The sequence below is a fragment of the Oxyura jamaicensis genome, chromosome 2 (assembly GCF_011077185.1).
Source record: "Oxyura jamaicensis isolate SHBP4307 breed ruddy duck chromosome 2, BPBGC_Ojam_1.0, whole genome shotgun sequence".
Taxonomy (NCBI): domain Eukaryota; kingdom Metazoa; phylum Chordata; class Aves; order Anseriformes; family Anatidae; genus Oxyura; species Oxyura jamaicensis.
Genome location: NC_048894.1, coordinates 68,699,561 through 68,714,436, shown reverse-complemented (window position 1 = coordinate 68,714,436; position 14,876 = coordinate 68,699,561). Strand labels below are relative to the sequence as shown.

The 14,876-nt window shown below is 35.9% G+C and overlaps 1 protein-coding gene across 6 annotated transcripts in view; it reads right to left on the bottom strand.

The window, feature by feature from the left end:
• The window catches only part of SLC35B3 (solute carrier family 35 member B3), a 23,561-nt gene extending 9,024 nt beyond the window's left edge, over positions 1–14,537 (bottom strand). Inside the window, exons 1-7 of one of the 6 annotated variants that reach the window (XM_035317352.1) lie at positions 14,474–14,537; positions 14,240–14,324; positions 10,497–10,772; positions 9,055–9,176; positions 6,994–7,148; positions 5,392–5,499; positions 624–721 (exon numbers count right to left, since the gene is read on the bottom strand). In XM_035317352.1, coding sequence (XP_035173243.1) covers positions 624–721; positions 5,392–5,499; positions 6,994–7,148; positions 9,055–9,176; positions 10,497–10,697 — 684 coding nt within the window. In that variant the 5' untranslated portion in view covers positions 10,698–10,772; positions 14,240–14,324; positions 14,474–14,537. Of the gene's footprint in view, positions 1–623; positions 722–5,391; positions 5,500–6,993; positions 7,149–9,054; positions 9,177–10,496; positions 10,773–14,197; positions 14,325–14,473 lie in introns of those variants that run through there. The other 5 variants (XM_035317351.1, XM_035317353.1, XM_035317355.1 and 2 more) reach the window with 5 other exon arrangements.
• Positions 14,538–14,876: the final 339 nt, after the last annotated feature.

Genomic DNA, 14,876 nt, shown 5'->3' with positions numbered 1-14,876 from the left:
AAAGTCAAAGTTTTATTGATTTCAACAGAACAAGCTCCACAAAAGGCTTCCTCTCAAATGGTAGAACGCTCTAGAATCATAAGTCTATCAAATAGTAAAAGCTATGTGTTCGTGTAACAGACATTCATCTATACCAGAACTGTACATTTTTTAGAGATTAAGTGCATGATTATATAGAAAACAAACCATTGATTTCAGGCCTGCAGGGTAGACTCTTCCCTCTATGTAAAAAAAATGCTGCTAGAAATGTGTTTTTGTAGCTGCACTATACATTTGCAAATGCATACCCCAAAAAGCAGCACCCTGAAAGGTTAGAAACAAAACATAACAAAAAAACAGAAATCAAAAACAGAAGGAAAAAAAGAATACACCAAGAGTCATTATTCACATGAGAATATATGAATGAGAATGAAAGAGAAAAACAGAATGAGTTTCCTACTTCGTCATTGGATGTGTTGCCTGTGATAGAACATGTTATTTTAAAATTGCAAAGGATTTTAAAGTCTGTATTAATTCAGGCTTTTATCCCCCCCTGCACCCCACCCAAAAGCATTATCAATTTGACTACTTAAATACTTTTAAAGTGTGTGTGACAGAACACTAAATTAAAATCAGGTATTTACCATTTCAGAATTAGAACCATTGTGCAACTTCATAGCTTTTTCCTGTACATTTCCTATAACCGCATCTGCACAGAGGGCAAAGGATATTAGGATCACACCTAATATAAGGAAAAAAATAAAAAAACCTGTTGAGAGTATTTATCAGCAAAACAGAGCAGTGACAAAAAACACTGTACTTATCCTGAAAACTCTCAGGAATAGAATAGTAATAAATATTTGTATCATTCTAAACATCAGTAGAACCACTTCATTATGCTAGTATAAGTTTTAACAATCTATAAAGCAGTGTCCACTCCCATTTCTCCCATGAGTTAAGTCCTGAACCACGCTTGTCTCTAGGCTTGATGGGAATACCTGACCATTACTAGAAAGAAGCAAGGTGTAGTTCTATGTAGTAACAAGAGTAAAAGAATGTCAATTGTACTTATCTTGATTCAAAAATACCTAAATAAATAACCAGCTAACATTCTTTTTTTTAGCAGTTAGTCTATACGATTTTCCCTGGAAAAAGTAAAATAGAAGTGTTGGATGTAGTGGTAAAACAAATGTAAAAGAATTCAGTGAAAACCTTTCATTACTGAAACACTTTTTTTAAAAAAAAAAAAAAAAAGTACTGTTTATGTATAAAATCCATAGTTTTAACATTAACACACTTGGTCAGAACAAAGTCACTACAGATTCAATAATGTAATCAGCTTTCCAGTAACAAAAATTAATAACTCTCTATTTATGGCAGTCACAATTCATTTCTCAACCTCTAAACTTCAATTCTCTCATGACTGTAGTAACTGTTACATTTAATGTTGCAAGAGTAGGAAATTAATGATGCACACAGGTTGAAATACCACTTCTCTAAGACTATATAAACCTGCAGCACAGAAAGTATCAGGCACCAAAATCATGTTTATTGCCTGTCCTTGTCTTGGTCCCTGAAATAAACCTGAGTGTCAGAAGAATAAGGAGTGGAAGACTCGAAAGAAGCACCATTTTATCTTCCTAAGATTATGCTCTTAAATTCAGAGGTCTCAAAATAGGTATTCCGATGGACCAAATGGCGTATAAGCTCCTGACAGAGAAGAAAAATCCAACTTCCTAGAATTTTCAGAATTGAAAGATTTTACTTAAAAAAAAAAAAAAAAAGACCAGTGTACTTTAAGGTTGTATCTCCTTGGTAAACTTCTGGATATATGCAAACTTCCAAACCTGCATTTTTAGTTTGGGAACCATTTCCTTTTCCATGCTAGACATATTAAACTGAAACAACACAGAAAACTGTGTGGACAACAATTCATTATTCTAGTTATCATGCACTAGAAAAAGCATGAGTGAACAGAAATGACATGACAACCAGAATAGTACTGGTTATGCTAAAGACCACAGTTTAGAGATATTAACCACATGGATTCAGCTCCGATCCAAAGGTACAGTAACTCCATCTGACCAACAGTTTTGCTGCAGATCACTTCCATACAGTAATCAAGCACATCTCCATCTGTACTCTCATTCATGCCACTTCCAAGCAGTGCTTAATGGCCAAGGCACACCACAGGACAAATTTATGAGTTCAGTATTGGACTGATGCGATAAAAGTTATCTGGAATCTGAAGGGTAAGTGCACATGGAAGAGAGACATATTGGGACAAGATACACGTTAATACTACATGTGCTTTTTGGGGTACAAAGAGAGAAATTGTTCCACTTGTGACAGCGTTGCACCTGCCAAGAAGCAGCAGCAAAACATGAATGAGAGCAGTAACATTGTGTAATATGGAAAGCATGAGTAAAAAAGATTGGAAGAACTGGTCCTAAGTTACTTCTGAAAGAGATGAAACCTGTAGATCATGCTTCAACAGCACCACATCATATAGGTATTTTACCCTATTAATGGCATGCTTGAAGACATTACAATACTAACCCTAGGTATACATTAGTAAGCTACTGCACACTTAAATAGCTTCCTCAATAACACATTCTCACATTTGCAAGCCTCACCATGCAAGTGTGTTAAAGATGAGTAAGTCGTTCAGAGCTTATCAGCCCCTTGAGATCTCTTCAATACTCCATCTTCTAGAGGTAGGTAACCAAGCAATAAGCAACAGTGAAACTAAGGACAAAACACCTCAGTCTGCAAAAGGCTAGACTGCACACAAACATATGGTCTAAGGTACAGGAATGTGCACACAAATAATGTTTTTACTCTTTGCTGAAGATAGTTAACTTCTTTATACCTGTAATGCCAGAACAGCGGAAGCTTCAATAGCACCAATGTTTCAAGATCACCTCCTTCTGGACACTCTTCCCTTCTGGTTTCTCTTTTTTGAAGGTCCTATATTTTTTATAACTATTTAGGATATCTACCATCACTTCTCCAATTTAATAATGCTAAGGGATGTTTTGCACTCTTATTACCAACTCCATCTTGAAAAAAAAAAAATATACTTCTTCCTTAGTTACAAATAGGTACCTGTTCTGGCAGAAGACAGTTTCTCTTTTCTTTGCTGAACTCTTTCATATGCAAACAAAACCTGTGTAGATTCCTTTTTTTGACCCAGCAATAGTGAGGTTGGATTTCAATAGCAGGAAAAAGAAAAAAAAAGACTTGTAAAATTCTTGAAGGCATGATATGGGCAAAACTGTTATGTCTGCTCATTTTTAGTATTTACATTGGACAGCAAGGACTGTGTTGTTTGACTTTTCAGCACAGCTCTGTTTTCTTGTAACTATGATATGTAAAAAGTTTTGTCTTTAGCAAGCAGGTTGATAGAAGTTCTATGAAATGCTACGAAATCATGCTAGAATCATACTAGTCCGCATGGTAAAAGTTCTACGTAAGTGTGCATACTATAACAAACTCAGAAATTTAGGGGGTAGTAAGTAGGCAGTAACAAACATGTAATTTTAGAAAATAATCATTTTGAAGTTTAACATGTACTTTGCTGCTATGCTTTTAAAAGTTTTAATATCCTCAAAAACTTTGTTAATGCTGTTTCCTCTATGAGGATAGAAAATAAATGTTTACCTCTCCGGTTTAGGTTCTTATCTTGTGATTTACATTTAAAAGGGTTATTATTCAAAAGAATGTCATTTTGCAGAGTAAGCATTTTTTTTTTTTAATATAATTCTTATCACTGGTTTTACACTTCATCAGATATATATTGCTTCAATACTAAAAATCAGTACATTTCTTGAAGGAAGGGACCATCTAGTTCCTTAATTCATCCAAGAAAAGGAAAACCTTCAGCTTTTCCATTAGGAAACTTTTTTTTCCTGATTATATTAAGTGGCACAGAATAAAATAACAAGGGTAACAGGGAACAGAGAAATGGAGAAAGTACCTCCCCAGAAGGTGCAGAGAAGCAGAATTTTGAATCGCCTTCCAAAGGGAAGATCCAGACTTTCGAATTCTAGAACTACACTCTAATTTCACAGAACTAATATCCTCCAAACAATAGTGCTCTAAGATTCAATATATACAAATTTGTTTGAAACATACAGAATAAACTGATATTGAAAGTGATAATGAAAGACACTGTTTATTCTCTGAAGATATTTAAAGGTTTTTATCTTGCATTGGCAATCTTCGTGGGCATCAGGATTTTGCTACATTTGGTGCACTTTACCCTATCCCATTCAGTTTAAGAAGAAACTTTTCAAATCTTTTCAGATTAAGTCACAGCATATATTTAAAATAATTCATATTTTACAAAGAGAATATATCAACATGTGAGTGTACTTAACAGGAATAGTCTAAAAATAGGTGTAAAGGTAACATGCCTATATATCAGAAAACACTAGCATATAATCATACGTATACCATCTTCTAAAATCCTAATATGTGTATTTGGCTCAAGCACCCACCCATTTACACTGCCAACACATCAATGCACAGTGTTATATACTTCACTGGATTATACTGAACAGCATGAGAACTAATTTATGAGCAAGGCAAAAAAAATACAGAGTTTAGACAACATCAGAAGCCCTTTCCATTTGATCATTAGTAACAATAGATGAAATAAAATTCTGTGAGGACAAAGTTTGTTTTTTTTTTAAATCCAGGAATTTGTTCACTAAACTTACAGAAGCATACCTCTACTATCGAGAAATAAAGGTTTAACACTGAATGTTTCTCATAAAAGTTATTATAACTCACCCCACTAAAAGTTGATTATTCAAATGTTTTTCAAGGTTCAGTATTAATACAAACACTGACCAAGTACATAAAATGCCTTTTAGGAATAACCAGTTCTCCTGTCATTTGAGATAGAAACTCAAATTTTTAAACCCAAGGGGGTTAAAATATTTTATTTCTGATTTTATGTAGTACAGAAAAGTTAGAGTATGGGTACTCTAAATAAGACCTATAGTAAATCTAAGTGAGATCATCAAAAAATACAAAGCAAATGGTTGTGAAATGGAAAAAGACTGGAAGTTTCAACTATAAAAGAATCTTTTCAAGTTTTAAAATGGTCAGACTGTATTTTCTAATACTGATTTTTACTTATCTACTGGGCAGTAAATATTTAAGGACAAGCTTGTAATATTTCATCCTAAAGGGCGGTATTTCCAGAAGTTTTAAGAAACTAAAAACTAAGGCTTAAAATAAACACTTCTACTGCCACAGATACTGTTCTGCTAGTGCAAATGAAACCAAACCTGTGTTTTCAGTTTGATATGAGACACTACACCAAGAACTCTTACAACTTTTACGGTACATTTGCAGTAGAAAAAAATATGCATTTTAATAAACTAGAAGATATATCTTTACCTGTCAAATTGAAGTTTGGTGCAACTGTGCTGTCAGCTAAAGTAAACCATATTAATCCAAGACTCATACACAGGGCAGCAGACACATCTGCAATATTGTAACGTTTTCCTACAAAAGCAATAAAAACAACATGAGACTGTAATACTCTAACCATTTGGCGTTTATCCTGTCAGCAGCCTAGAAAGCAAGGGAAAAGTTGTTCTAACATCTGTCTTTTACTTCAGCAGATGACTTTATGTTCTGGCCTTTTGTGACTGGAATCAGTTTCTTCAGTAGCAGCAGTTTCTAACACGGAGAAGGAGCTTAACAGATACTAGCTGATTCTGGTGGTCAACTTTAATTTTAAACCTAATGACAGAAAGCACATTCTCCCTGACAAATCACCATCTCAGCAAGTTCAGGACAACTGTGATGTTACTCTTAAGTTTTCTCTTATGCAGGAGACTTTGTCTGCTTTTTTTCGTTAGAGAGAAGACATTCCCAAACATTAATAGATTATCTGGAAGTTTTAAAACCCTAAACTGTCTTCGAGTTTGTGAGAGAAAAGATGCAAAGAAAGGAGGTGGAGAAAGAAAGGGAAATGAAAGAAGCAGGAGTATTGATGTCTTGTTTTAAATAATATTCCTCTTCTAGGAGCAATACTTTCAATATAAGCCTCTTTTTTTTTTTTTTAAAACTGAAAGTTTTAACTGAAAAAATAAAAATCACAGCTTCTGATAATAGACTACTACTATAAAATTTACAGCTTTGTGAAGTTTCATGGGAGTACCAGTTAAGGGAATTCAAATAACACAAAAAGATTCAATATATGATAAATACTGTATGCATATATGTAAGCTTGTGAAGTTGTCAAGCCTGAATAAATGTTCTTTTCTGAAAGAAAAATGTATATGCTGGCCCACAGTCCTATACAAATCCAGTTTTCTATTGCAACTAGGAGGTTGAAACAAACACACACATCTTTCTTGATTTTGTTCCATAATACGTTCATATTCAGAGTTTTAATGACTTTCTTATTGTTTGGTACATAAAGACTCATAATATACTTTAACCTACAAGCTCTAGAAACTCTGAAGTTTATTCACATATCTACAGTCTTTATCTGGTGTTCCCCAGAACCCTTTTTCTGTTCTTCAGATACTAACTATAACTCTAGAATTACCCAAGGCCAACTGAAGTCGGATATACTTCCAATTAAGCATACGAACTAGGAAAAACAACACCAAGCTCTTAACAAAAATCAAACTTTTCAAACAAAGAGTGGTGAATTCCTTCACAAATTATTGTGACTAGATTTTTCCATTTCAGCATTGAAACTTGTTCATTTATGAAGTGCTTTTATTTAGAAAATGTTACTTGAAATATTACAATATTACTTGAAAATTAACAAAGTCTATATAAAACTGAAGCTTTGCAAGTAACCCGTAGCTTTTTTGACCACATTTTCTGAGTAGATGCTTTAGAAATTCACATTTTTCCTTCTATAGAAGAAATGCTACCTGCTCCTCCCTAGTCAAGAACCTCAGTGGGATTTAAAGTACAGGATTCCAAACAGTATTGTCTCCCAAAAATAAATAATCTAACAGCAAGACAAACACTTACCTTGTATAAAAACCCCGCCTACCATAACTGGAATCAGTTTACAGCACTTGAAGATGACTTGAGTAGGATAATTCAGATATCCTAAAGAGGTATTTGACAAACCCATTGTTCCCACTGTTAAAAATGCTATTATCATGTAGGTTTTGCCAGGAATTCTACAAAATATAAACATACAAATCTTGGTATTACAGACACATCTAGAAGAGATTTAGCTTGGAAAATTTAGGTAAAGGAATATGTTCCTAATACAGCTTGATAATTTTTCTTAGTGATTCTCATTCCATAAAAAAATAAAAACACATAAATGACTCATTTAAAGTTAATTTCTTTCAATTACTGCTAATAAATTGTGTTTAAACGCAAAACAAATATTAATTGCTCACGAAGTATTGAAGAAATAATACTCTCTCAGAAAATTAAAGACCTACAGAGTAATTGAGACAAAGGCTTTAGGTTATTTGTCAAAGCAAACGCAAAAGGTTGGTATACCTAGATACCCTGAATCTTAAGTCTTGCCACAGTCACTGTGACGATTTTTTGTTGAAATTTTCATGTGAACATTGACAGCTTTAGAATGAAGAAAGCAGAAAAAAATTCCCATTGTTTTTTAAAACTCAACAGAAAAAAGAGATAAGTCATTCAGATACCATAAACAGGGGGATTCAAACTTTTTCACATGTACTGTTTGCAGTTTGATGAAGTCATCACCTGACAACAAATGATCCACCAGAAATTCTTATGGCGCTATGATTTTTTTTTTTTAGACAGTTATTGCTGTGCATATGTTCAACTATTTTTTGTGTGTACTCAAAGCCACAATTATAGTTGGACTTGATGATTCTTATGGGTCCCTTCCAACTCAGGATATTCTACAATTAACATAAGATGTTGTCTTGTGGTAACCCTGTCTTACCCGTAACTCATACTGTGATGCAGGCATGCAAAAAAAAAAATTGTATAATAAAATTTGAGAGATTCAGCATAAAAATGAGGCAATAGATTTTTAATGTCTACAAAAGTATTCCTATTACAGAAAATAAAATATAGATAATACTAAAAATCTACATTTCCAACATAACTTATTTACTGTACCATGTACTATAAGCAATAGTTTTAGATTTAATTACCAAAATAGTTGCTAGTTACATAATGCCTAACAGGCAGCTTACACATTATCTGATGCATCTCCAAAAGACAGATAGGTTGAAATATTAGCTGTCATTGTTTAAAGTAATAACAAAAGATTCTCAAAGTTACATCGGAAAGGAATCTATTACCTAAAATCTGTGTATGAGAAGTCAGCTGATGCTAACTACAAGTACGCAAAACAGGTTAAGCTCAACTAGGAAATAAAGCATCAATGAATTTTAAAATGTGTGTACACCACAATGACCTCCCTCCAAACTTCCAGAATGCCTCAATATAGCTTGCAAAGGCTGTATTAGGGCAGGAAGGCACAAAACAGCCACACTGAGTCAGAAGGAACTACCCCGTATCTTTAGGATTCAAGACAGCAAGAATCTGCTTGGTTGACTGCAGTGAAGAAAGAACAGTTTCATGGCAGGATGACACATTCTTTCAAAAAAAATGTGAATGCCATGTGGCAGAAAGCAGAGCCTTAACACTCTCCAACATGCATAGCATTTCAGAGGAACCTGTTGGTTAGGAGGAGACAAAGTCTGAGGAAAAGGTATTTGGGTGAGAAAAAGATTCAAGTGCCGTGAAGTGCACTTGGGGCCTTCTAGACATAATAAAAAGAAGCAGCACAAACAAGACTCAGTCTATATCAACTACCTTAGAGACAAAACACACTCCATAAGCAGAACAACGTGATAAAGACAGTCAACAAGACGGTTTGCAGGTCTGAAGCCTAAGTGGGTACTTGTGAAATACTTTCTAACATTGTCTCGTAAATCCAGATTATTATTATTATTATTTTTTACTACAGATCTGCTACCAATACCTCACAAATTTTACATTCAATCAACAGAAATTTACCATAAATATCAAAATATTTTCTTGTTGATGGATAGCATGCAAATGTTTGGAAAAAACACATACCTTCTCCTTTTGTCCTGAATCAACTGCAATTCAATTAGTCCAAAAATTGAATAAAATCCAAACTGCACTAAAGTGAGATACCAACCAAAAGGTTTAAAACCTTCCACAGAAAATATCAATTCCTATAAAAACAAAAACCCATGTCACATACATACACCAAACATTAAAGTCAACACATTTTTCTTCATGTACATGCAAATCTAGCCTTTGTACCTGTCAGTTATTAACTAGAATTCAGCTATCATATATTACTTGCAAAGTACTGAAAAAGACAATTTAGTTTCTCCAAAATATGAGAAAATTTACTGCTGGTATAAATCTACTGAAAATAATAAATTGATTTATTGAGGGAGGGGAATACATTTGATCCATGAATATTTATCACAAAATATAGATGATTTTCTGTCTGTTTTTCAGTTCATTTACTTACAGAAACACTATTTGCTGGAAATTGTAAATAACTCACAATAAATTAAATTCAAGCTTTCTCTAAGAGACATATTTACTAGTAATTTTCATCTCTTATAAATGTGGACCTAAAATTTTGAGTGCCTAAATTAAATAGCTTTTGTGAGCTTATAAATTTGTAGGTTTTAGGGATATTTAAAAGTAGAATAATTTGCTATGGAAAAATACATGCATTATGTATGTGTGTCAGTTAGAAAGGGCAGAAGAACTTTATAGTAAAAAAAGCTGCTTAGTATTTTCCTTCTAGAGATTCTGTTCTGGTTTCTGTTATAAACACTTACTATTTGGAAGTGATCATTTTCCATTTAAACTCTTTAAGCTGTTTTTGAAAATTACACTGGAAATGTGATTATTTGAAAATATTTTTTAATCACTGCTTTATTGAAAAGACTCATCTAAACTTCCAAAGAAAGGAACAGAAATGTAACTTGTCCAGATAAGAGCAAAAAGGTTGGCAGTAAAAGAAATTCTTAACTAAAACAACATAATCTAGCATTTGCCCAAAGATCAGGCTTACACTTAACAAACACCATAGTCTGTTTCAGCCCTGTACTAAAGAAAATACAAAGAAAACAGACTATTATTACTTTGCTACACTCAAAGAACTCAGGTGAATATGGAGGTTTCAACTCTAGTGGAGACTTGCATGCCTGTCTGTACCATTCTATTTTTTTTTTTTCAGAAGACTATGAAGTCACATACAAAAATACACATTAAAACACTTGTATAGCACAGTGTGCCCTAGACAGAGGTAAAAAAGCAAGTTATCAAAGTGAACTGAACCAAACCTCATAGCCACATTACCTGTGGTAGAATCTTATATTATACAACGGCTTACTAATCTTACAATTCTAAAAGCTTCACGTTACAGTCAATATTTTAGATGTCTACATGGACTAAAATAAATACTCTTACTACTGTATTGAAAATTAAAGAAAAAGGAAAGTAGCATTAGACGAGTTCGTAACATTTACCTGTAAATATCCATAGATTAGATAAAACATAAAAACTCCAGAAACACAGATGAAAAATTGAGTAGGTTTGTTAAATTTGCTAAGATTGACACCAAGAACTACAACATCATCTACTGATTTGATATGAGGTGACATAGTTTGAGATTTGGAAGGTACACTGATAGAAATGTATTTTCTTGATGAAGTGAATTTCAGATCCATGACTCCTTGTTCGCTGCATTCGGTGCTGCTGCTATCTTCTTTCTGTTCTTTTTCCTTGTGTTCTCTGTCTGCAAGCTGAAAAGAAACGCTAGAATCAGACAAGACAGACACAACATGCCATCTTCCAACAATAATAGTAAACAAATGTGGAATTTATATAGATAATACCAAGGATTAAGAGTTTTGCTTGGTTAATTTTATTTGCAGGCTTTACTTATCTTTTCTAATGTCCAAGACTTATATTATTAAAAGTGTTGCTTCTCAACACTTTTGAAAGCATTTTTGCTTTATGTGTAAAGTAGTATTATTACACTTTACAGAAAAAAAAAAAAAGACAGCAACAGAAAATTAGCCTCAGTTCCCCAACAGCTCCAAACAGCCCTTTTATGCCAGCACTCATAGGAGTGACCACATGGGAGAGGAATGATCCCCAAGATCTAAGCCCAGTGAAAATACTGGTGTGGAGGCACTGCAGCTCTGCCTAGTTTATTTCTACAGTGAAATATACCACACTAGCCCAGGGCCTGTGAAGGTTTTCTAAAAACTAGAGACTTGAGCCTGTGACTGGTTAGAAGTGTTGAAGTGAAAGAAGTTACCCTCTCATTTTCACTATTCACTATTTCTCACTATTTACTGTTTCTGAGGAAAAGAACTTCAAGATGAAAACAAGGTTAAGAAGCCAGTCTCAAAAAATGAATCTCATTATCTGATAAGGTATATGGTATGGCAATCCCTTTAATATTAACCAGATGTAGCCACTTCCATGTGAAATAGGAAACAAAATTAGGTGAGTCTGGATAAGAAATTTAGCAGCTTACTGCAAGGCTAATAATTCCTCTAGTTCAGTACTGAGTATGACTTTTGAAACTTTGTTCCTTTTCAGCCTCAAGACAAACACACTGGTCAGTCAGTAGTCCCAAGATTTTTAAGGATAGCTGTGAATCTAGTTCAGTCAGCAGACAGAAATTAAATTATATTGGTCTCAACTACATAGTGGGTTATGATCCCCAGCTCAAAAATACTTTTCATCACACATCTATGAAAATTACTCTTCCAACCATCTTAAAATGGAAAGTATGCTAGTATATGAAAACCAGATCATGCAATAAGTACAGTAAATGCATTCTGCATGGACTTTGGTCATTTATTATTGCAATATAAAAAAATAACGGATTAGTATAAAACTTACATTGTGGTTATGTTTCCCTTTCTTTGATACAACCTGCTACCATGTTGGAACAAGATTCCTATTAGAGTTCTGAAAGAATAGCTTGGGGACTGTAATAACAATTTAGGGACTGTAATAACTATTTCTGTTTAAATTCAGAGCTCCTTAGATGAAAACCAGAAGTAAGAGGTACAAAGTTTACCCTTGTGGATTGTTAGTTAATCACAAAATGAGGTTACCATGAAATGGAAAAAGGAAAAAGAAAAGGTTAAGTATGTTTTTTCAGCAGTGGCAGAAAAGTACCCCTGTCATCCTGTAAGGCGCTAGTGAGCCTTTGCGTACAGTACCACACACACTTACCCCTCTCAAAGAAGAATTTAAAGAATGACTGCAGGCAAGGTTATCAGGATGAAGGAACAGAGAGCCCAACTTATGAACAGAATCTAGATCAAAGCTTAACTAGTGAAACCCCGATGCAAAGAGAACAGACTTGCTTTCAATAAAGGGATCACCACTAAGGAGGAAAAATAATTCTAATGTTAAGGGTGATGGCGTGAGAGTAAATTGACATGAACTGATCATGAAACTTCACTAGAAATTCCTTTTGCATCCCCAAACTATCAGCATTTTAGAACAGAATAAAAATGAAAAATGAAACAATTGAATTTTTTATAAGATGTCTTTTATGAAAGTGATTACGTGGAGCTGTTAAGTTTGGATTTGATTACCAAGCAGGCCCTTTCAGTCCTGTGCTTACGGCATTCCTTCACCACGGAAAACACAGCAAAGGTGTCTGCAAAAGGCACTTGGCAATCGTTACTTCATTAACGAAAGAGATGACTAAAGCAGGATACAAATTACTACTCTTGCTGAAAGAACTGTGAGCTAGGTTAGGACTAAACTTCAAGCCCAAGGAGCAAATCACTACCAGGCAAAAGGCAATATACCCATTGCTTACACTGCAGTTGAACTTTTAGTTTCGTTACCGCCTGTTCAGATCTTTCTTGACCATTTGTTAATGACACATTTTCTCAGTAGGATCTCAAACTGCAGAAATAATCTAAGTCTCATTTTTCACCTAAACTTCAACATGGAGAATGATGTACACGCAGCACAGCGCACCACCACGTGCTGTGCTTCAAGAGTCCAGCAGCGGGATGAACTGTACAACTCACTGTTTGGTACCCGTGTTTTCCACTTTGGCCACTACTTTAGACATTATTTGTATGATACCTGAATGAGGAACAGAACATCACAGATCAGAAGTAGAGGGAAGATCAGACAGTAACAATTGTACTTATTAGAACAGTTTTGAATTTGCAACTGTTTATATGCAAATTATTTCCTCCACGACAACACCAGCTTTTATGACCTGCTCATTTCATTTATCAGAGCTTACTGAATCCACCACTAAAGTAGTAACAAACAGCACTGTTAGTTTTAGTCATGCCCAAGGCCATCCATAAGATGATACAGAGCAACTGTTTCTTTTGTATCACAGTCTAAATGAAACAAATAAAACAGTACTGAAGAAACATTTCAAGGAACATTATTTAGCAACTGGATAAACACCAAGTGTACATAGCCACTTGAAATACTCTCTGCCAAATAATTTCATTGACAACAGCAGAGGAACTCTTCCAAAGTCTACCATGACTCCTCAAACCAATATTTTTGCCACTATCAAAAATGTTACCTTGTTCTTACCAAAACCTCTCAAGTGATTCACTTGTTGAGGAAGCGCGCAAGAAGACACTGTTTTATGAAGTGCCGAGTGACATAGTGCCATCCTGCCTTGTGTAAAACAACACACCCCTCCCTTTCTCTTCCTGTGTAGTAGTGTAAACAAAACAGTCTTTAGGTCAATGATACATTCTGTTCCTACCTCTCTATTCCTTTAAAAGAAAAAAAAAAAAATCACATGCACTGCTAGTTTTAACTTCACCTAAATAATATATAGTAATTATTACAAGAAAAAGGAGGAAAACAAGCAAGTAACTGGAAAAGCAAAACGTCTTTGGCCTCCTAAAAGTTCATGACTTGTAGCCATCACAGAATAAACACTACGAAGGAGCTGAGGCATTTTTACTTAACCCCAGCGAGCACAAGCACCCTTTAAGAACAGGCAGCAGCTCGGTTCTCTGTCAGAAACACCCTGCCAACACCGCATCCCGAGGCAGGTCCAGCAGGGGCTTCCCCCGAACAGCCTCACGCCCCTCGGGTGCAGCCAGTACCTGGGGCTCCGGAGCACAACCCGCGTCGGAGCCCAACGCCCCGGCTCCGGCCCCGATCCCTTCCCCCCGCCGGGCCCGGCCCGCTCCACGCTCCTCACCGCCGCGCCCATGGCCGCCTTCTGCCCCTCTCCCGGCCCCACCCGGTACCTGCAGGAACAGGGAAGAGGCCAAAAGAGAGGAAGACGCAACGGCACCCACCGCCCTCTTCTTCTTCTTCTTCCTCCTCCTCCTCCTCTTCTTCTTCTTCTTCTTCTTCTTCTTCTTCCTCCTCCTCCTCCTCTTCTTCTTCTTCTTCTTCTTCTTCTTCCTCCTCCTCCTCCTCCTCCTCTTCTTCTTCTTCCTCTTCTTCCTCCTCTTCTTCTTCCTCTTCCTCCTCCTCCTCCTCCTCTTCCTCCTCCGCCGCCGTGCTTCTCCCTCCCTCCCTCAGCGGAGAAAATGGCGGCGGCAGGGCGCGAGCGTCGAGCGCATCGATGCGCGCTCGGCTCTCCGCTCCTCCGCCTGGGGCGGCGGCTGGCAACTCCCGCCTGGACCCTGAGGGGCTGAGGGGAGAGGCGCATAGTACATGTGTGTTGTTTGCCTGATACTCGGCTGTTCTAACGAAAGTAATCAATCACCGATGAAATTGCCCCCCTAAAAGCCGCCATAATGCATTTTGCTCCGCGGGGGGGCTTCTTGTCATCTTCCCCTGGGAGACCGCAGGAGGAAAATAATAAAAATGTGTAATAGTGACACACGAAAAGGCAAAACAGGGAAATAACTGCAAAGCACACAGAAAAT